At 45.3% G+C, this 23,163-nt stretch overlaps 1 protein-coding gene across 2 annotated transcripts in view; it reads left to right on the top strand.

The window, feature by feature from the left end:
* LOC110491304 (myosin phosphatase Rho-interacting protein) overlaps positions 1–23,163 on the top strand; it is an 81,692-nt gene extending 58,529 nt beyond the window's left edge. Inside the window, exons 10-22 of one of the 2 annotated variants that reach the window (XM_036946077.1) lie at positions 2,541–2,609; positions 4,080–4,169; positions 4,373–5,050; positions 5,139–5,276; positions 8,353–11,001; positions 13,878–14,025; positions 14,333–14,450; positions 19,876–20,035; positions 20,124–20,237; positions 20,365–20,451; positions 20,580–20,745; positions 21,149–21,234; positions 22,109–23,163. In XM_036946077.1, the coding sequence (XP_036801972.1) occupies positions 2,541–2,609; positions 4,080–4,169; positions 4,373–5,050; positions 5,139–5,276; positions 8,353–11,001; positions 13,878–14,025; positions 14,333–14,450; positions 19,876–20,035; positions 20,124–20,237; positions 20,365–20,451; positions 20,580–20,745; positions 21,149–21,234; positions 22,109–22,177 (4,572 nt within the window). In that variant the 3' untranslated portion in view covers positions 22,178–23,163. The remainder of the gene's footprint in view (positions 1–2,540; positions 2,610–4,079; positions 4,170–4,372; positions 5,051–5,138; positions 5,277–8,352; positions 11,002–13,877; positions 14,026–14,332; positions 14,451–19,875; positions 20,036–20,123; positions 20,238–20,364; positions 20,452–20,579; positions 20,746–21,148; positions 21,235–22,108) is intronic. The other variant, XM_036946078.1, reaches the window with a different exon arrangement.

Below are 23,163 nucleotides of genomic sequence, written 5' to 3'. Positions count from 1 at the left end.
TTCTAGTATTCTATGGCCTTTCGAGCCGAGTGTCAGTCCGTTTTTTAATTTTTTTATTTGACCTTTATTTAACTAGGCAAGTCAGTTAAGAACAAATTCTTATTTTCAATGACGGCCTAGGAACAGCGGGGTTAACTGCCTGTTCAGGGGCAGAACGACAGATTTGTACCTTGTCAGCTCGGGGGTTTGAACTTGCAACCTTCCGGTTTCTAGTCCAACACTCTAACCACTAGGCTACCCTGCCGCCCCTTCGATGGCACAGCTTCAATGGGTTGTGTGGTGCTTCTCTTTATACAGCAGATCAATGTTCTTTTACAGCTACGTTTAATGGATACAGCTACGTTTAATGGTTACAGCTACGTTTAATGGTTACAGCTACGTTTAATGGTTACAGCTACGTTTAATGGATACAGCTACGTTTAATGGTTACAGCTACGTTTAATGGTTACAGCTACGTTTAATGGATACAGCTACGTTTAATGGATACAGCTACGTTTAATGGTTACAGCTACGTTTAATGGTTACAGCTACGTTTAATGGTTACAGCTACGTTTAATGGTTACAGCTACGTTCAATGGTTACAGCTACGTTTAATGGTTACAGCTACGTTTAATGGATACAGCTACGTTTAATGGTTACAGCTACGTTTAATGGATACAGCTACGTTTAATGGTTACAGCTACGTTTAATGGATACAGCTACGTTTAATGGTTACAGCTACGTTTAATGGTTACAGCTACGTTTAATGGATACAGCTACGTTTAATGGTTACAGCTACGTTTAATGGTTACAGCTACGTTTAATGGATACAGCTACGTTTAATGGTTACAGCTACGTTTAATGGAGACAGCTACGTTTAATGGAGACAGCTACGTTTAATGGTTACAGCTACGTTTAATGGTTACAGCTACGTTTAATGGTTACAGCTACGTTTAATGGATACAGCTACGTTTAATGGTTACAGCTACGTTTAATGGATACAGCTACGTTTAATGGTTACAGCTACGTTTAATGGAGACAGCTACGTTTAATGGTTACAGCTACGTTTAATGGAGACAGCTACGTTTAATGGTTACAGCTACGTTTAATGGTTACAGCTACGTTTAATGGATACAGCTACGTTTAATGGTTACAGCTACGTTTAATGGTTACAGCTACGTTTAATGGATACAGCTACGTTTAATGGATACAGCTACGTTTAATGGTTACAGCTACGTTTAATGGTTACAGCTACGTTTAATGGATACAGCTACGTTTAATGGATACAGCTACGTTTAATGGTTACAGCTACGTTTAATGGATACAGCTACGTTTAATGGTTACAGCTACGTTTAATGGATACAGCTACGTTTAATGGTTACAGCTACGTTTAATGGTTACAGCTACGTTTAATGGATACAGCTACGTTTAATGGTTACAGCTACGTTTAATGGATACAGCTACGTTTAATGGATACAGCTACGTTTAATGGTTACAGCTACGTTTAATGGATACAGCTACGTTTAATGGTTACAGCTACGTTTAATGGATACAGCTACGTTTAATGGTTACAGCTACGTTTAATGGTTACAGCTACGTTTAATGGATACAGCTACGTTTAATGGTTACAGCCACGTTTAATGGTTACAGCTACGTTTAATGGATACAGCCACGTTTAATGGTTACAGCTACGTTTAATGGTTACAGCTACGTTTAATGGTTACAGCTACGTTTAATGGAGACAGCTACGTTTAATGGTTACAGCCACGTTTAATGGTTACAGCTACGTTTAATGGATACAGCTACGTTTAATGGTTACAGCCACGTTTAATGGTTACAGCTACGTTTAATGGATACAGCCACGTTTAATGGTTACAGCTACGTTTAATGGATACAGCTACGTTTAATGGATACAGCTACGTTTAATGGATAGACCGACGCTCCAACACTATATATTTCCACAGTTTACTGCATTGTTGGAGCTGGAGACATTAGCATTTCGCTGCACCTGCGATTCTGCGTATGCGACCCCATAAAAGCTTTTGATTTGATATATTGCACAGTCCAAGTTAACACACAGCTCTCATAGAAATCCTTACTGTTCAGAGGGCTACCAACATCACTTCAGTATCCTCTTCTATGGGTTTGTTCGGGTATTTGTCTGTGCTGTGTGTAGTGTAGCTCAGTTGGTAGAGCATGGCGGGGTTGTAACGGCAGGGTTGTGGGTTCGCTTCACACTGGGGACCAGTATGAAAAAAAATATGAAAACGTATGCACTCACTACTGTATATCACTCCGTTGAATTACTAAAATGTATATATTGCACACAGAAACCGAGCTCCTAATGTCATTGTGATAACTCTCACTGGCGCTAAATATATGTTTTATTCTTCTGTATATGCATTGCATTTTGGGGGTTTTGGCTGGGTTTCTGTACAGCACTTTCTGACATTGGCTTTAAAAAATAAAATGTGATTTGATTATTCTCAGTCTACTGGACTAACAGAACAGTTGATGTATTCCCAGTGAACTCTGTTGTTCTCTCTCTTTCCCCTCTACAGTGGACAAAGTTTTGGTTCGTACTGACAGACCACAGCCTCCAATACTATAAGGACTCCATTGCTGAAGAGGTGACTTTTTCTCTCTAAATCCATCCAGACTCGTCAATCGTGCTAGTTTAACTGTGACCGACTATAGCAAGGGCAGTAGTTATCTATAAAATAAATGGAATACATGTTTGTCAATACAGTATTGGTTTCCTATTGATAACGTTGTATACTAAACAAAAATATAAACGCAACATGTAAAGTGTTGTCCCATGTTTCATGAGCTGAAATAAAAGATCCCAGAAATGTTCCATGTGCACAAAAAGCTTATTTCTCTCAAATGTTGTAAACAATTTTGTGCACATCCCTGTTAGTGAGTATTTCTACTTTGCCAAGATAATCCATCCCCCTGACCGGTGTGGCATATCAAGAAGTTGATTCAACAGCATGATCATTACACAGGTGCACCTTCTGCTGGGGACAATAAAAGCTGGCCTCGAACATTGTTTTAGAGAATTTGGAAGTACGTCCAACCGGCCTCAAACACGCCAGGCCAGGACCTCCACATTTGGCTTCTTCACCTTGTGGGATGGTCTGAGACCAGCCACCCGGGCAGCTGATGAAACTGTGGATTTGCACAAACTGAATAATTTCTGTACAAACTGTCTGAAACCGTCTCAGGGAAGCTTCATAGACGAATCCCGTTTTCAACTGTACCAGGCAGATGGCAGAAAGTGTATATGGCATTGTGTGGGTGAGCGGTTTGCTGATGTCAGCGTTGTGAACAGAGTGCCCCATTGGGGGGGTATGGTATGGGCAGGCTTAAGCTACGGACAACTAGAATAATTGCATTTTGTCGATGACAATTTGTATGCAGAGAGATACCATGAAGAGATCCTGAGGACCATTGTCTTGCCATTCATCTGCCGCCATCACCTCATGTTTCAGCATGATAATGCACAGCCCCATGTCCCAAGGATCTGTACACAATTCCTGGAAGGTGAAAATGTCCCAGTTCTTCCACTGTCTGCATACTCACCAGACATGTCACTCGTTGAGCATGTTTGGGATGCTCTGGATTGACGTGTATGACAGCGTGTTCCAGTTCCTGCCAATATCCAGCAACTTTACACAGCCTTTGAAGAGGAGTGGGACAACATTCCATAGGCCACAATCAACAGCCTGATCAACTCTATGTGAAGGAGATGTGTCACGCTGCATGAGGCAAATGGTGGTCACACCAGATACTGACTGGTTTTCTGATCCACACCCTTACTTTTTTTTAAAAGTCATCTTTGACCAACATGCATATCTGTATTCCCCAGTCATGTGAAATACATAGATTAGGGCCTAATGAATTCATTTAACTGATTTCCTTATATGAAATGTAAAACTCTTTGAAATTGTTGCAATGTTGCGTTTTATATTTTTGTTCGCCGTAAGTACACAGTAGCCAGTTTCAAAAGAATTGTCCCTGAAAACTGGCTGCTTGTATGCTGATAATAGACTATTCTGTTCCTGACTTCACCATCTGTAACAAATGCTGTATTTCAGGCTTCAGATCTGGACGGGGAGATAGACCTGTCTACGTGTTATAACGTCACCGAATACCAGGCTCAACGCAACTACGGCTTCCAGATACATGTAAGCCCCGTTCACTCACATACAATCTCAGAATATTTAATGTCGTGATAATGATTTGATTTGCATTTATCTAACCCTTTTTGTCACTTTTTATTATCAGATAAACACTTTGTTGTATGGATGTAACGGAGCCCTTCACTGTCACCCAATAGGATAGCTGTTATTGTACAGTGTGAATCTAACGTCCTAACTGTCCTCCTCAGACCCGGGAGGGCTTGCACACCCTGTCGGCCATGACAGCAGGCATACGGAGGAACTGGATCCAGGCTGTCATGAAGAATGTCAGACCCTCCACCGCTCCAGACGTGGCTAGCAACCACTGCTCCTTCTCCCCACTGGAGGGGCTGGTTCAGCCAGACGTGACCCAGGACTCCCCTTCCTCCGAGACCTCGTCCGTGGAGCGTGAGCCAGGTCCAGGCCCTAAGAAGAGCCGGGCACGCGAGCGCCGACAACAAGGCCGCTCAAAGACCTTCGACTGGGGCGAGTTCCGACCTATTGCCCAGGCTTTGGCCCAGCAGCGGGCCCAGAAGGCTGAGCCCCTGCAGACTGATATAGGAGACCCCGATCGGAACCGGAGGAGGGAAGAACGACGGAGGAGGTATGAATCTGTCACTGGCTCCTCCAAGGACCAACCAGCAGGCTGCGATGGCGGGAGGATGGACTTTGAGAAGGGGGGAGGGAGTGAAGGCAGCCCTGGGGGTGAGTGCGTGGGTCCCCCCTCCCTGGAGAGGCAACAGAAGGTGGAGGTGGAGATCGAGCAACGCTGGCAGCAGGTGGAGCAGACACCCATCAGGGATGAGAGGAGGGTAACTCTGCCCTCGACACTGCAGACCAGGGAGACGGCCAAGCTGGAGAAACTGCTGGAGAGCTACAAGAAAGGGGTGAGTGTTTTTATGGGAACCGAGATCAACGTCAGAGGTTGCTGATAGGTCAGTGTTCACCTTGTCCATTGTACCTTGCCTCTCCCAGGTAGAAGAGCTGAAGCTGCAGTTGGGGAGCTGTCACCAGCAGCTGCTGCACTCCAACCAGCACAAACAGAATCTGGAGGTCCAGCTGAGGACGGCTCTGGAGAGAGAGCAGCACGTCCGTTCTGGATACGTCTCCCAGGTAAGCACCACAGAGCTTTTTCTTCTCCTCAGAGCTGTTCTATTCTCTATAGGCAGTCCTGTTGAGTTTAAGATTTCATGAAGTAAACCGTACAGGTTGAGCGGTGGTGTTCTCTTTTCATTTCATAACCTCCTTTTTTTGCATGCATGTATTTTAATTGTGAGAAAACATCAAACTGACTGACATCGGGGCTCCAAAAACGTCTCCAGAATGTTCCTTTGCATGAGTCCGTTCGTTGCATGTGAGGAGAAACATCTTGTTTTTATGACTCCTTTTACGGCTTCTCGCTGATGTTTCGTTTTTTTATTTTTTTTTAGGTGATGACAGATGTCGCAAACTCATGCATGTGTATCGAACGTGATGCATTCAATTAACGATTAACATTTTAGACGGATAGGTTTCCTTTTCGGTGTTCCTGTGATGCTGTAAATGGCATAAATGCACACTTGACTTCAACAGTACGGCCATAGTAGTTGAAATAATGACGTTTGGCTCAGAACTGTATAAAATCACATGGTCTGGCTTGTCTCCTGGGGATTTTTATTTGAATGGATTTCAGATGTTTTCTGTTGTTACTGCTGTTTCCGACCATCCCTTCGTCTTGTTACTGATGTGACCAGACCTTTATACAGATAATAGTTTTCTGTTGCATTTTTGTGTGTGTGTGTGTGTGTGTGTGTGTGTGTGTGTGTGTGTTAGAGAGCGGGTCAGAGTGTGTCCGTATGGAGGGTTATAATGTATGCTTTTTTGAATTCTTCACCACTTATTGTGTAAATCTGAGTTTTATCAAAGATAGTTGAGTTTCTTGGATAGCTTGTGTAACACATTTGATTCAGTTCAAAAGGGGACGTTTTTGAGTTGACGGCTTTGATGTTTAGGTAGGGAGAGAATCTGGTTAGTTTATGCTGTCCTTTGCATTTCTTTGCTAAAGCCAACCAAAAAAAATGTAATTTCAGGAGAAAATAATTAATTTCCTGTTTGTGTTGTTTTTACTTATTTGGGGTTTTAAGAAGCAATTTTCACGTTCATCACACTGTTTGATTTTAGTTCTGGCCTGCATTGTTATTGCTATTACGCAATGAAATGCGATGTGATGACTGCCTTTTTGAGAAATGGTTTGTGAAGAGCGGGAAGAATTCAGAAAAAGGATATCTCAAGAGCATAGTTTATTCCAAGAACCTGGTATGCCTCCCATCTCTAATTAAACCACCTAGCTAGCACTAACTTTGCATTACTTACCCCATGAATTAACTCCTAAACCATTTAATGTGCATGCTAATTTGTGATTCACTAATCATGGCCATTAAATCTCTTTCCAGCGCACTAATTCTCATAATTTGGCCTAATGATAGAAACTGTAATGTTTTTCTTCGTTATTGTTAAATGGCATAATGTTGAAGTCAAAATGATATACAGTACCAGTCAAAAGTTTGGACACACCTGCTCATTCAAGGATTTTTCTTTATTTTTTAAAACTATTTTATACATTGTAGAATAATATTGAAGACATCAAAACTATGAAATAATGGAATCATGTAGTAACTAAAGTGTTAAACAAATCTAAATATATTTTAGATTCTTCAAAGTAGCCACCCTTTGCCTTGATGACAGCTTTGCACACTCTTGGAGTTCTCTCAACCAGCTTCATGAGGAATGCTTTTCCAACAGTCTTGAAGGAGTTCCCACATATGCTGAGCACTTGTTGGCTGCTTTTCCTTCACTCTGCGGTCCAAATCATCCCAAACCATCTCAATTGGGTTGAGGTTGGGTGATTGTGAAGGCCAGGTCATCACTCTCCTTATTGGTCAAATATCTCTTACACAGCCTTGAGGTGTGTTGGGTCATTGTCCTTTTGAAAATCAAATGATAGTCCCACTAAGTCCCAAACCAGATGGGATGGTGTTTCGCTGCAGAATGCTGTGGTAGCCATGCTGGTTATGTGTGCCTTGAATTCTAAATAAATCAAAGACTGTGTCACCAGCAAAGCACCATCACACCACCTCCTCCATGCTTCACGGGGGGAACCACACATGCGGAGATCATCCGTTCACCTACTCTGCGTCTCACAAAGACACGACGGTTGGAACCAAAAATCTCCAATTTGGACTCATCAGACCACTGGTCTAATGTCCATTGTGTTTCTTGGCCCAAGCAAGTCTCTCCTTCTTGGTGTCCTTTAGTAGTGGTTTCTTTGCAGCAATTTGACCATGAAGGCCTGATTCACACAGTCTCCTCTGAACAGTTGATGTTGAGATGTGTCTGTTACTTGAACTCTGTGAAGCATTTATTTGGGCTGCAATTTCTGAGGCTGTTAACTCTAATGAACTTATCCTCTGCAGCAGAGGTAACTCTGGGTCTTCCTTTCATGTGGCGGTCCTCATGAGAGCCAGTTTCATCATAGCGCTTGATGGTTTTTCCAACTGCACTTGAAGAAACTTAAAGTTCTCAATTTTCTGTATTGGCTGACCATGTTGTAAAGTAATGATGGACTGTCGTTTCACATTGCTTATTTGAGCTGTTCTTGCCGTAGTATAGACTTGGTCTTTTACCAAATAGGGCTAGCTTCTGTATACCACCCCTACCTTGTCACAAAACAACTGATTGGCTCAAACGCATTAAAAGGGAAAGAAATTCCACAAATGAACTTTTAACAAGGCACACCTGTTAATTGAAATGCATTCCAGGTGACCTCATAAAGCTGGTTGAGAGAATGCCAAGAGTGTGCAAAGCTGTCATCAAGGCAAAGGGTGGCTACTTTGAAGAATCTGAAATATAAAATATATTTTGATTTGTTCAACCCTTTTTTGGTTACTACATGATACCATATGTGTTATTTCATAGTTGTAATGTCTTCATCATTATTATACAATGTAGAATTTTTTTTTTAAATAAAGGAAAACCCTTGGAATGAGCAGGTGTGTCCAAACCTTTGACTGGTGCTTTATATTATGATGTCATAATGTTTAATTGCTCTTAATCCAGAGGGAAATCATTGATGTATTACCTAAAACAATTTAGCTAGCCTTTCTCTCCCCTGCTGTGTGTGTTAACCAACTTTCTGGTCCCCTTTTCCAAGCTGGATCTCCCTTTGGTTCTGGAGGCTGATATCGAGCCCCAGACGAAGAGGCCGGAACTGGTTAGTTCTCAAGCGCAGAGCTTAGCAAGGAAGTATCAGGAGACCAAAGAGCTCCTGCAGCTGCAAGAACTGAAAAAGCGTAATATGCAGGCACAGCTTGGCCTCTCGCTTTCCCACCTCTCCATCAAGGAACTTTACCTTTCCCACCCCCAAACAACAGCCTCTCTGGAAAGCCTGCCTTCTTCAGAGCCGCTCGTCAAAAAAACTGTTAGCTTTTTGATCGAAGATAGTGCAGACAGGATTCAAGATCTAGAGGACTTGATATCAGGAAAGTCCTTGACTCTGAAGGGACTGGTTAGATTGCTACGATCTCACAGTGAATTCTGCCTGGAGGGTAGTCTGGAAATAGGACAACAGGGTAGTTGGCAGAGGCTTTTGGAGAGCTGGAAGTTTCAACAAGAGGTAGACAACGAGACCATGACGCAGAGCTTGGCCAGGGCGGGCGAAAGCATCCACAGTTACGAATCGTGTCTCCTAGCCATGGAGGACATGCTAGGAAGGGTTCAGAAGGTGGAGAGCCAGAAGACCCCTTACGGACCACTGTGTCAAATCGAAGACCACTCGGAAAGCCACGAGATCGCTGTACAGGCGTTGTCCCACAGGGTTGAACTTCTAAAGAGCGAAAACGGAGCGCTGAACCAGCGCTATCAGGAGATAGTGAACCAACTAACTGAGGCAGATAGGGAGATTGACAGGCTCAAAGCTGAGCTGATCAACCTGCAAGGCGGGAAACAGCACCTACTGATCCTAGAAGAGCTGAACGGAGTCAGGGCCAGACTAGCAGAGAGCCAAGCCAATGCTATCGACAGGGAGTTCTATGAGAGAGAGTTGAATGAGAAGTCTGTGAAGCTTCATGAGGCCCTTGTCACCTTGGAGGTGCTAGGAAGCGGCCTGAAGGACGGGGAGAGGAGACTGCAGCTGAAAGAGGCCACTCTCAAAGCTCTGGGATTTCAGATGGCAGAGGAAGGTGCTCCTAAGGAGAAAGGGCAACTCAAAGAGCAGCTGGAGGCAACAGGGGCCAAGCTCTTGGAAAAGGAAGATCTCTGTAGAGAACTTCAAACTCAGAACGTTGAACTTCAAGCTAGAAACCAGGAATCGGAGAGAGTCCAGAGTCTGAAACTTTTAGAGGCAGAGAATGAGATTAGGATGTTGCGTGCAAAGGCGGGGGTAAAGGCAAAGTCGGCTAGGGGAGAAAGAGAAGTGAATGTTAGTGAAGACTTGATGCAGACAGGTAGCAAGGTAGCAGACAAAAGTGTTATAAAGCAAGTAGTAGGTGAGATAAAGATGAAGTCTGAGGCCCTTAGTCGGGTTTTAGAGGTGTTGGTGAAGCTTGATGTTGGTGTGGAGAAAACACTACTTGATCTGAAAAGCTCTTTACATGTCACAGACTGCCTTGGATCCTTTGAAGAAGAGCCAGATGAAGTAAGTCAGAGAGTAATGAAAAGGTTGGTATTAGACGCAGCGTTCTGGAGTGGTCTGTTGAACGCTTTAGAGATTAGCCCATGCGAGACTGAAGGTGAACGTGTATGTAGTTTTGAAATGCGTGTAGTACAACGTACGGTAGCTGAGAAGAGCATGTTGATGTTGATGAACAGGATTTGTCCTCGACCCAAGATGGAAGTTGATAATAAGATGACTGTGATGGCACAGACCATGCAAGCAGACCTTTTGAATTGGTGCAGCTGGCTTGATAACGACACCAACACGCTCATTTTGAAAGATCTAACAGAGGCATTGCAAGAGAAAGTATATTTGTTTAATCTAATTGCCTCCACCATTGAAATGTCCACAAATGACACCCTCATGTCCTTGGTCCTAGCTAGCTTTGATTCCGGCAAAGTTAAGAAACAATGGTCTGAGCACCTTCAAGACGCAGCCACAGAAGCTCACATGGCCTATCTCATCAGCAGGCTGAACTTCCAACACGAGAAAGAACTGAAAGAAACACAGGTTGAGAAACTTCAGATTGGCAACTCTGACTGTGCCAGCTGCTTTCTATTGGGAGAACAGAACCGAGAACTCCAATCCAAATTGGCGGATCAGCAGAATCCTCTGCAACGCCTTGAAAGCACTATGAGTGAAGATACTAGACCAGTAACACACATTCAGATCGAAGGGGAGCCCATTGACTCCCTGGACAAGGCCATACAGCTGCAAGACATGGTAGCCAAGCACAAGCTGGAGCTGAGGGAGACCAAGGACGTCTACACACAGGTAACAGAAAATCTGCGACAGGAGGTGGCGAAGGTGTCCGAGATAATGCGTCTAGAACGTGAAGAAAACGTGAAGGAGATCGACTCTCTGACTGTCTGCATGGAGAACCTGAAGAAGAAACACGAGACAGAGAGGATCGTCCTACTGGAGAAGCTCAACCATCAGATGGATGTCACCCCAGGAGGAAGCTATCCCACTGCGGCAGAGGATGGGACGATGTCCCCTGAGACCTCCACAACCTCCGCCCTCAAGGAGCGCATCCAGGAGCTGGTGGCCCAGGTCTCGGCCATGACAGAGGAGATGAAGCGGAGGGAGCTCCAGGGTGACGCAGCTAACCTCCGGCTGAAATACGACAAAGACCTGGAGAATCTGAAGGTGGAAGCCTTTCCTTGTCCTTTCTGTTCCTCCGTCCGTGATGCCTTTTCTCCTTGTGGCACCCCCCCACCCTCCCAACCCACTCCTTACCCCCCACCACCCTCCCAACCCACCCCTTACCTCCCTTACCCCCCCCCCCTTTCCTTTGTAGCCCTGCTATCCTCACTCTGCTTGCTTTCCTTTGTATATCAGTATCCTCTGGTGTTGCATGGTGACTAATCCACTGTTAGTGCATGTGGTTGTTGACGCTACGTGTGCGCTGAGGAACCCGTTTTGTTTGACAGGAAAAAAGTTCGTTAACCAGAACTTCTTCTCCGAAATCCCAACTGGAACATTGTTTATGTGGGAGGCAACCCATCTGCTTAGGGAGACCAACCAGAACCTCTCTTACAGTCCCATGAAAGTCAGGCTGACAAAGAATTCAGGTCATGTTATTTAGTGTCTATCAGCATATTTACACATCCAATGTGAAACGAGCATCCCAGCAGGTATAGTTGTTGATGAAAGGAATTCTTCGTAAGAGACAATTTGATGTGCTTCATTACAGATTCCTTGCTTCAGTAGGCGTCGTATGTGTTAGAAGTGTCAATTACAAACGGTTGAAGCCCTTTTTAAAGCTGTCTACCTATGGTTGTCCTCAACAGATACATAATTTAGATAATTGAGTGGACTCGAGGAGGAAGTTTAAATGACCTGCGTTTGAAGGTGCATGGGGCTTACCTCTTTTGTCTTTTTGATGTGTTTTTGCTTTAACTGACAATAATTAACCTTTGCCCCCTTCTGACATGCTGATGGAACTTATAATAAATTGACAGGCTATCAAAACATTGCAGAATGCTTGAAGCGTAGACATGTTTGCAATGCAGGTGCTTCTACACCTGCATTGCTTGCTGTTTGGGGTTTAAGGCTGGGTTTCTGTACAGCACTTTGTGGCGTCAGCTGACGTAAGAAGGGCTTTGTAAATATATTTGATTGATATTTACTTCCTTGGAAACGTCATTCTTTTAAAGGAAGAAATGCAAAACAAGATCTAATCGCAGCTATAAAAAAAAAAAAAAGTATATTAACCACATTCCACCATGATCATATACCTAGAATCTTTGGTACTGTATGTGAACATATTACCCAGATGTTTTTATACATCATAGATCCTGTCTTATTATTATTTATTTAGACTACATAGAATTCAAGTAAAAAAAATGTAAAAAAACTTGTATCCATTGTCATGGTCTCTACATTACATTGTAGACGTTCATAAGAATTACACAGGTCATTTATAATCAGGCTCCAGCTTTACAGGAATAGTTTTAAGAGCTGTTTTTATTAGGCCTGAATAGTGACTGTTTCTAAGCAGATGACATGGGTTCTTCTACTCAGGTTTAGAACACAGCTTGGGGACACAGTGTGGGAACACAGCTGACATGAGTTGACCTGCGCTACACCAGGTCTTTTGTTGTTGCTGCTGGTGCTGTAATCTTTGTATTGTTGTTGTGTACGGAGACGGACGGGTGGTAGCATTTTTTTGCGGTCCTCTTAACAGTAATAACATTGTAAAATCAGTAATAACGTTTTAGCAGTTCCCTTCCTGGTCCTCGAGGACAGGTTTCATCCCTGGAACACAGTCCCTCCAGTCAGCCATACTTTATTGACATGTAGTTGTATACTATACACCAGCCACTCCCCTAAACAGGAAATGGCCCCCACGAACGCACTTAAGACACACACACACTAAACAAAGGGCAGGTGTTGCTTGCTGTGATGTCACAGTAGGAAGTGCCCCTAAATACCCAGCCGGTGGGCGTGGGGGTTGGCTCAGTCTCAAAGGTTGTTCCCTCCTGGGCCAGTTTCCTGAGCGCTGGGGACTTATCCCTGTGAAAAATACTACTTATCCCTGTGAAAATACTACTTATCCCTGTGAAAATACGACTTATCCCTGTGAAAATACTACTTATCCCTGTGAAAATACGTTTTAGGAAACGAGAGAGGGAGCATAGGACAGTACTCAGATTAGCAGCACTGAATAGAGGACGGAAGTAACTTTTGGGTCGAGCTGGTCGGAAGACCATTCAAATCCCCTCTTGTGGAAACATGCACTGTAATTATAATAGCATTGTGAGTAACTCTAAAACCGTGTTGATCAGACCCCCTCCTCCCCTCCCCTCCCCAGCCTTCTTGCTCTATACTGCTAAAAGGTGTTGGTGCGAAGCTGCCAATCGTGCCTCATTTGACACAGACAGGCTGGCCCAGAGACAGTACGATGGGGAGACACCAGACTCCACTGTCTGTCCCCACAGAATCAGCCTATTATCCAGTGTTCTACTCGGTCTCATCTTAACCTCCCACATTCCATCAAGACATCCCCAATAGAAACAGAGTGGACTGGACGTCTTTCACACTATAGACGGCTGAACAATATGACACGCTATGACACGAACTCAATTTGTAATGGGTGTTTTATGAGCGAGACGGCCCGGATTTCACTTGGCTTAAAATCTTGGCAGAGGTTGAATACCTGCACTGTTGCAGGGATAATTAGGCTACACAGAACACGGCCTTCTCAATCACATTGTGTTCTAGCTGCCTACGCATTTCTTCAACGTATTGTGTATTCTGTACCAGAGGCTTATGTTGTTAATAGCTGAAGTAGCTAGCTTGGTGTTTGTCGTCAGTGATCAGTGAATAGATAGATGGTCAACGGTGGTTTTGGGTCAGGAGTTTTTTGGGCTTTAACTACATCGAGTTTGACCACGAAAAATACCCTATAACTAGGGGCCAGAGGTTTTCCTAATCAAGTCACATGGTCAGGCAGGAAACTCCTGGCCCTAGCTTATGGTTTCGTGTAGATTCACTTTTCACCCATTCCCCTCCATTGATAGGCCACCTGTGAGAGGGGCTTTGCTGCCATGGAGGAGTCCCACCAGAGGGTGATTGAAGAGCTGCAGAGGAAAAACCAGAGAGCACTGGAGAACCTACACGAGGAAAAGGAGAGGCTGCTAGCCGAGGAGACTGCCGCTACCATAGCCGGTCAGTAGTAATTGCGATAGCGGCTAACGCTAACCCTATCAGCAGCGGCTAACGCTAACCCTATCAGCAGTAGCACCTTGGTAATCATATAGGCCTAGTGTCCCATGCTATCAGTACCATCAGGCTAACATTAAGTATTTTGTTCACTTGTGTACACAAATCCACCATTGTGAGTTATCATGGTCTTTGGGTTCTGCTTTATAAAACAGTGGATTTTCTTTCTAAAACAACATGATTACCTAATGTGGTCCGGGTATGCTTGATGATCTCTCCTAAATAACAACGTTCTTTGTTTTGGTTTCCCCAGCAATCGAGGCGATGAAGAACGCCCACCGGTCGGAGCTGGAGAAGGAGCTGGACAAGGCCCGCAAGTCCAACAGCAACACGGAGAACGCAGACATAGAGGAGATATGCCGGCAACACGAGTAAGTTATGACAAGATGGCACCAACTGACATGTTCGCCGTGTTGCTAGCTCCTAGCCAACTTTGCCGTCTTTTTGTTTATTTTAGTGTTATTTTTTTACTTTATTTGCCCAAAATCTTTCTAGTATTATCTCCTATGACCGACGAGCACTCCTGGTCATCAAATCGGCGATTACTCGCCACAAATTTGACAGATTCGACCCTTTGTTCAGTTCTCCCAAACTAGTTTCATTCATTCCAGGAGCCCTACCAAAAAGAGAGCTAGTGTTCTAGTCAGACTAAAGAGAATGGCAAATTACCTAATGCTTCCTAGTATTGTACTAGCAAATGTACAGTCTCTAGACAATAAGTTACAAGCTCAGAGTGAGGATTTCCTACCAACTGGACCTGAGAGACATATAATTTGCCTCACTGAAACGTGGCTCACGGGCTCCATGCTGGATCCGGCTATCCAGCCTGCTGGGTTTTCCATTATCGCGTAGTCAGAGGAATCTTTCTGGGAGAAGTAAAGGAGAAGGCATTTGCTTCATTACCAACAACTCATGGTGTGACTGTGGTAACTTACAATTCCTCGCAACTTTCTGTTCTCCCGCTGTTGTAATACCTCCCGATTAAATGCCAACCCCACTATCTCCCAAGATAATGCCCAGTGGTTATAATCACGGCTGTATACCCCCAGCACCGATCCTCCCATGAGGGCCCCTGCTGCTGTAGAAGAATGTGAGCTCTAGATCTCTGCGGCTGACGTCAGTAAGACCTTCAAGCGTGTGAATGCTCGCAAAGGAGCCGGTCCAGACAGTATCCCCGGCTACGTCCTTAAAGTATGTGCAGACCAGCTGGCTGGAGTTTTCACGGACATATTCAACCTCTCCCTGTCCCAGTCTGTGATCCCCACATGCTTCAAGATGTCTAGCATTGTCCCTGTACCCAGGCAAACAAAGGTAACCTGCCTAAATGACTGTCGCCCTTTAGAACTCACTTCTGTCATCATGAAGTGCTTTGAGATGTTGGTCCCAAGATCCAAATCAGCTCCACCTTACCTGACACCCTGGGCCCACTAAAATTTGCAAATGACCCAACATATCCACAGATGACGGAATCGCCCTACACACTGCCCAATCCCACCTGGACAAGAGCAACACCTATGTAAGAAAGATGTTCATCGCCTACAGCTCAGCTTTCAAGACCATAGGCCCCTCCATGCTTGACACTAAGCTCAAGGCCCTGGGTATGAACACCACCCTCTGCAACTGTACCCCAGGTGGTGAGGGTAGGCAACACAAGTCTGCCACACTGACCCTCAACACGGGGTCCCCCAGGGGTGTGTGCTCAGTCCCCTCCTGTACATCTGCATAGCCATGTACGACTCCAACATCATCATCAGGCGACTGAAGAAATTCAGCATGGGTCCTCAGATCCTCAAGAAGTTCTACCTCTGCACTATCGAGAACATCCAAGACCAGCTGCATCACCGCCTGGTACAGCAACTGCACCGCCCTCAACCGGAAGGCTCTACAAAGGGTGTTATGGACTGCCCAATACGCTCTCTGCTCTCCTATTATATCTACAACAGGCGGTGTTTGAGGAAGGCCTGGAAGATCGTCATGGGCTGCAGTCACCTGAGCCATAGACTGTTTACTCTGTTACCATCTGGGAAACGGTATCGGAGCATCGGGTCTCGGACCAACAGGCTCCGAGACAGCTTCTACCACCAGGCCATCAGACTGCTGAACAGCTATGTCTCCCTGCACAGACCTAAACCTTAGAGCCTATTGCACCTCAGACTTTGCAATGTAGAAATGATTTGCATGGACTCTCCACACATTCAACCCTTACACCTGCGTTTCCCAAGGGGTGAACGTTTTGGTATTTGCCCTAACAATACACAGCTGATTCAAATAATCAAAACTTGATGATGAGTTGAATCAGCTGTGATTTATTTGAATCAGCTGTGTAGTGCACCCCTTGGGTCTATAACGTGCACCCCTTTGGGTCTATAACCTGCACCCCTTGGGGTCTATAACCTGCACCCCTTGGTCCATAACCTGCACCACTTGGGGTCTATAACCTGCACCCCTTTGAGGTCTATAACCTGCACCCTTTGGGGTCTATAACGTGCACCCCTTGGGGTCTATAACCTGCACCCCTTGGGGTCTATAATGTGCACCCCTTGGGGTCTATAACGTGCACCCCTTGGTCCATAACGTGCACCCCTTGGTCCATAACGTGCACCCCTTGGGGTCTATAACCTGCACCCCTTGGGGTCTATAACCTGCACCCCTTGGGGTCTATAACCTGCACCCCTTGGGGTCTATAACGTGCACCCCTTGGGGTCTATAACGTGCACCCTTTGGGGTCTATAACGTGCACCCCTTGGTCCATAACGTGCACCCCTTGGGGTCTATAACCTGCACCCCTTGGGGTCTATAACCTGCACCCCTTGGGGTCTATAACCTGCACCCCTTGGGGTCTATAACCTGCACCCCTTGGGGTCTATAACCTGCACCCCTTGGGGTCTATAACCTGCACCCCTTGGGGTCTATAACGTGCACCCTTTGGGGTCCATAACGTGCACCCCTTGGGGTCTATAACCTGCACCCCTTGGTCCATAACCTGCACCACTTGGGGTCTATAACCTGCACCCCTTTGAGGTCTATAACCTGCACCCTTTGGGGTCTATAACGTGCACCCCTTGGGGTCTATAACCTGCACCCCTTGGGGTCTATAACGTGCACCCCTTGGGGTCCATAACGTGCACCCCTTGGTCCATAACGTGCACCCCTTGGTCCATAACTTGCACCCCTTGGGGTCTATAACCTGCACCCCTTGGGGTCTATAACCTGCACCCCTTGGGGTCTATAACCTGCACCCCTTGGGGTCTATAACGTGCACCCCTTGGGGTCTATAACGTGCACCCTTTGGGGTCTATAACATGCACCCCTTGGTCCATAACGTGCACCCCTTGGGGTCTATAACCTGCACCCCTTGGGGTCTATAACCTGCACCCCTTGGGGTCTATAACCTGCACCCCTTGGGGTCTATAACGTGCACCCTTTGGGGTCCATAACGTGCACCCCTTGGGGTCTATAACGTGCACCCCTTGGGGTCTATAACGTGCACCCCTTGGGGTCTATAACGTGCACCCCTTGGGGTCTATAACGTGCACCCCTTGGGGTCTATAACGTGCACCCCTTGGGGTCTATAATGTGCACCCCTTGGGGTCTATAATGTGCACCCCTTGGGGTCTATAACGTGCACCCCTTGGGGTCTATAACGTGCACCCCCTTTGGGTCTATAACGTGCACCCCCTTTGGGTCTATAACGTGCACCCCCTTGGGGTCTATAACGTGCACCCCTTGGGGTCCCGAGGACAGGGTTTGGAAAACGCTGCCTTACACTAACACACACACTCACTCAACGCTGCTGTTCTATCATGTACTATTGATTCTACTGTGCGACCAAGACACAACCACTTTACATTCGTAAATCCAGTCCATTATTACTATGCTGCCTCTTCTATTACTTGTTTTAATTAATGTTCTGTAATGTTGAGGGAACTGTGGTTGTGACTGCACCTTTTACACCTGCTGGAAACTGTGGTTGTGACTGCACCTTTTACACCTGCTGGAAACTGTGGTTGTGACTGCACCTTTTACACCTGCTGGAAACTGTGGTTGTGACTGCACCTTTTACACCTGCTGGAAACTGTGGTTGTGACTGCACCTTTTACACCTGCTGGAAACTGTGGTTGTGACTGCACCTTTTACACCTGCTGGAAACTGTGGTTGTGACTGCACCTTTTACACCTGCTGGAAACTGTGGTTGTGACTGCACCTTTTACACCTGCTGGAAACTGTGGTTGTGACTGCACCTTTTACACCTGCTGGAAACTGTGGTTGTGACTGCACCTTTTACACCTGCTGGAAACTGTGGTTGTGACTGCACCTTTTACACCTGCTGGAAACTGTGGTTGTGACTGCACCTTTTACACCTGCTGGAAACTGTGGTTGTGACTGCACCTTTTACACCTGCTGGAAACTGTGGTTGTGACTGCACCTTTTACACCTGCTGGAAACTGTGGTTGTGACTGCACCTTTTACACCTGCTGGAAACTGTGGATGTGACTGCACCTTTTACACCTGCTGGAAACTGTGGATGTGACTGCACCTTTTACACCTGCTGGAACCTGTGGATGTGACTGCACCTTTTACACCTGCTGGAAACTGTGGATGTGACTGCACCTTTTACACCTGCTGGAAACTGTGGTTGTGACTGCACCTTTTACACCTGCTGGAAACTGTGGTTGTGACTGCACCTTTTATAACTTAATTTTGTTTTTATATTGAAGTTCAAATCCAACCCAGTGCCATGGGAACGAAGGTCTGGGCAAAGCCAGTATGTCACTGTGACTGGCTGTGCCTTGCCAGCTGTAACCAGGGCAACCTGGAACTAAAGGTGGCGGCTGGTGTCCTTGCCAAACCTGGAATTCCAGACGGTTCCAGCCGTCTGTCTGGGGTTTATTAAGGAACTGATTAGCAGCAGTCTGGCCCAGTCTGTCTAACCTCTGAATACACTGAAGCTCCAGTGTCAGGCCAGAACTAAAATATGAAGGAAGGAGTGGCTGTACTGAGTCTGGTTCTTTACAATGTTTTTTCCTACTCACCCTACAAAATGAAGGAGTTTTCTCAGATCTGTGCTACTCTTTCCTTTGGTCAGCTATTATGATGGAAAAGTGTTCAGCGTGGTCTTTCTGGTTGAGTTTCCTGAGTGGGTAAATGTATGGTGTTGATTGGCTGAGTGGTAAATGTATGGTGTTGATTGGCTGAGTGGTAAATGTATGGTGTTGATTGGCTGAGTGTGTTACTGAGTGGGTAAATGTATGGTGTTGATTGGCTGAGTGTGGTACTGAGTGGTAAATGTATGGTGTTGATTGGCTGAGTGTGGTACTGAGTGGGTAAATGTATGGTGTTGATTGGCTGAGTGTGGTACTGAGTGGTAAATGTATGGTGTTGATTGGCTGAGTGTGTTACTGAGTGGTAAATGTATGGTGTTGATTGGCTGAGTGGGTAAATGTATGGTGTTGATTGGCTGAGTGTGGTACTGAGTGGTAAATGTATGGTGTTGATTGGCTGAGTGTGGTACTGAGTGGTAAATGTATGGTGTTGATTGGCTGAGTGTGGTACTGAGTGGTAAATGTATGGTGTTGATTGGCTGAGTGTGTTGCCTTGTATTGCCTGATTTACTGAGTCTTTTCCTGTGTTCTCTTTCTCCCTCTCTCTCTCTTTTTCCCTCTTTCCCTCTCACGTTCTCCTCTCTTTCCCTCTGTCTCTCACTCTCTTTCCCCTTATCTCTTTCCCTCTCGCTCTTTGCCTTTCCCTCTCGTTGTCTCTCTCTTTCTCCATCTCCCTCCCCCGTCTGTGTTGCAGAGAGGAGCTGTGTTCGTTCCAGAGGGAGATCGAGGTGTTGTCAGAGCAGTACTCTCAGAAGTGTCTGGAGAACGCCCACCTGGCCCAGGCCCTGGAGGCTGAGAGACAGGCCCTCAGACAGTGTCAGAGGGAGAACCAGGAGCTCAACGCACACAACCAGGTGCACACACACACACCCAGGCACTAACAAACACCCAGGTAATAGTCCTCACACTTACCATGATATGTAATGTGCCTTGTGTCTGTAGGAGCTGAACAACCGTCTAGCTGCAGAGATCACTAAGATGCGCTCTATGGCCACTGAAGACGGGGGTGGAAACACCTGCAACATCACACATGGGAAGGAACTGTACGAACTAGAGGTAAGCTCCGCTCGAGGTGAACATAAGATTGGACGATTTGAATTCTTCCTGTTTGTTGAAAGGGGACTTTGCTTTTATACACAGCTGAAGTTTAGCCCTTAAATCTTAGCGTTTTGATCTTTGCCAGGTGATGTTGAGGGTGAAGGAGTCGGAGGTCCAGTATCTGAAACAGGAAATCAACTCTCTGAGGGATGAACTCCAGGCCGCCCAAAGAGTAAGACCCAAGTTACCTAAAACTGCTTTTTATCATTTTTCATTGTATTTTATGCTATTTTCTCATTTTATGCCGAGATTGTATTTCTCACCCTGCCACCTTAAACAATGTATAATTTGTCCCTCCAGGATAAGAAGTATGCGACGGACAAGTACAAGGACATCTACACAGAGCTGAGCATCGTGAAGGCCAAAGCAGAGCGAGACCTGGGGAGGCTCAGAGAACAGCTGCAGCTGGCCCACGAGGCACTGGGGGAACCGTCACTGGAGGAGGTGGAGAGGGCAGGAGGATACGGTAGGAATACAGAACACTTTCTAGCCTTCTGCTACTCCATTAGTGTGTTCCAAATGGAACCCTAGACCCTACCTAGTGTTCCAAATGGAACCCTAGTCCCTACTTAGTGTTCCAAATGGAACCCTAGTCCCTACTTAGTGCACAACTTATGACCTGAGCCCTTTGTTTCACTCATAACCAGTGTGTGGCAATGCCTCCAACATTTGCATTTGGTCTGTCTATTTACATAAGATGTCTCATAGTCCAGACTGTCTCTGACCTGCAACCCACTGACCTCCTTACAACAACCAGCCAGACAAGTAGATTTATTACAGTAGTGTCTATAGTATACTGTACATAAGCTGAACTAGCCACTTTTCCCCCCAGGACATGTCATTGAAGTAGTTGTCTTATCTCTCCTCAGATATCATGAAGTCCAAAAGCAACCCTGACATTCTCAAGATGGCGGCTGCTGCCGCCAAACGCATTGAGCGCACCATGAGGTCAAAGGTATAGCTTATTAACACCTGAGTAAGACATCTTAATGTGTTTTTCCCAATCGAGAAGTCTCCCACAGCTGAAGGTTGTGTGTGTGTGAGAACTGTTCAGTTTGGAACCAAGTGCCATTGAGCTGTGACACACTGCCACCTTCAGGTTAACGACAGCATTACACTGCAACTTTTGAGGTTTGAATTCCCCAACATACAACACTTGTGTCATATTACTCTAAACAAATCCCTTTGTGCTATTTGATTGTGGGTTAAAATGCTTCTATAAGAGAGAAGTGTACCAACATGTGATGAGATGGTCCCGTCCCCCCCAAACCCCTTCTCAATCTGTGTCTGGTGCCCAGGGCCAGCTAGGGCTGCCTGAGAACCTATAGGTCTACTTTTCTCCTTATGGTCACATACCAAACCAGACAACCACCAATAGCAGTGCATCATATTGGTGTACCATCATTTTGTTTATATGTTCACCCTTCAGCAGTGTGTTGCCCAGAAATAATCACTATATCCCCTTTCTGCTCATTCTAATGGTCTCCAACATCCTTCTGGGTGTGTATAAAAGACTTACATTATTATTCCCCCTGTTTCTGGTACGGATGAGAGAAAATCCCTCTGCATTACTAGACCCTCTGGACTCTTGTGCTTTCCCTCCTCTGTATCTCGCACATTAACAGTCCAAATCACATTTTTGATTGTGGGTTTGAATGGGATCACCTTTTTGTTTTTGGTACCAGTGGGGCTAGAGAGAAATATCAGTTTTACCAGTGACAGAAATGAGTGCACCTCTCTGTTTCTTCCTCGTCAATGATTCAGTCCTGTCTACCTGAAAGTCTCAGTTAAACCTGACCACGGTCATTAACAGTCTCTCTCCCCCCCAGAGTCTTAAGGAAGGGCTCACTGCCGAGCAGCGACTCCACCTGTTTGACAAAGACACTAAGGAGTTCTGACTGAGTCGCACCGCTCCAGCCACCTTGCAGCATGTTTAAAAAAGCCACTATATTTTACCTCTGTAATTACTTATTTAGAAACACACTGGTCACCACACACACACACACATGTCGTGTGTGTGTGTATATATATATATATATATATATATATATAAAAAAACATGGTAATGAGGATTTGAATTTTATGTCTAGACTCATTCCATGCACTTTAGTCACTGTGACATTAAGTTGTTTTGTTTTTCATCGCCGTGTGTTACGGTAAATACTCCGTACGGTTTTTAATGAGGCATCGATCGTGCCTACACTAACAAAGCTGGCCTGTAAAGCTACTGTTTGGACTCCTTAGTCTGTGTTAATAGCCGAAGGAATAATTATGATGTTGTAAAAGGCTAAACACAACTGCATAATGATGATGATGATGATGGAATAATGACGTACATGAGCAAAACCGTAGGAGCAATCTTGCCTTCAGGCTTGCGTGTTATGCTAGGTGAGGTCAGTGTTCACATGCTGTCTCTATCCCCTTAACAAAGCTATGGAAATCAAATGTTTGCCTGCATCATTGTACAAGTAAACTATCTGTTACTTTGGATGTTGCTCCTTCCTTGCCTGATGTGTTGACTTGTTATATGATAATTATTAACATCATAGAATGTTTTTCTGAAACGGGGCCATTTTAAAATGACCCCTGGAAGGCGACTGCTTGAACGCGTACAGAACGAATGGGATTATCTGATTTCTGATATAAATACATTTACATTCTTCTCTGTGTAATCGTATTGGCACAGCTGTATGGGAGGATGATTTGTTGGAGTCGGTTATGTCTGTAGTCTTGTTCAGTGGCAGTCCCTTTGTATTTATTTATGTGTGTTTTTTTTTTATTTTGTCTCGCATACCAATCCCTCTGTACTCTACTGTTGTAAATATACAGCCAATGTATACCAACTGACAACCGGTTTATTAGCAATAAATATTTTTGCACCCTG

Source organism: Oncorhynchus mykiss, chromosome 16 (assembly GCF_013265735.2).
Source record: "Oncorhynchus mykiss isolate Arlee chromosome 16, USDA_OmykA_1.1, whole genome shotgun sequence".
NCBI lineage: Eukaryota > Metazoa > Chordata > Actinopteri > Salmoniformes > Salmonidae > Oncorhynchus > Oncorhynchus mykiss.
Note: the sequence above shows the minus strand (reverse complement) of the source record. Positions and strands in the feature narration are given on the sequence as shown.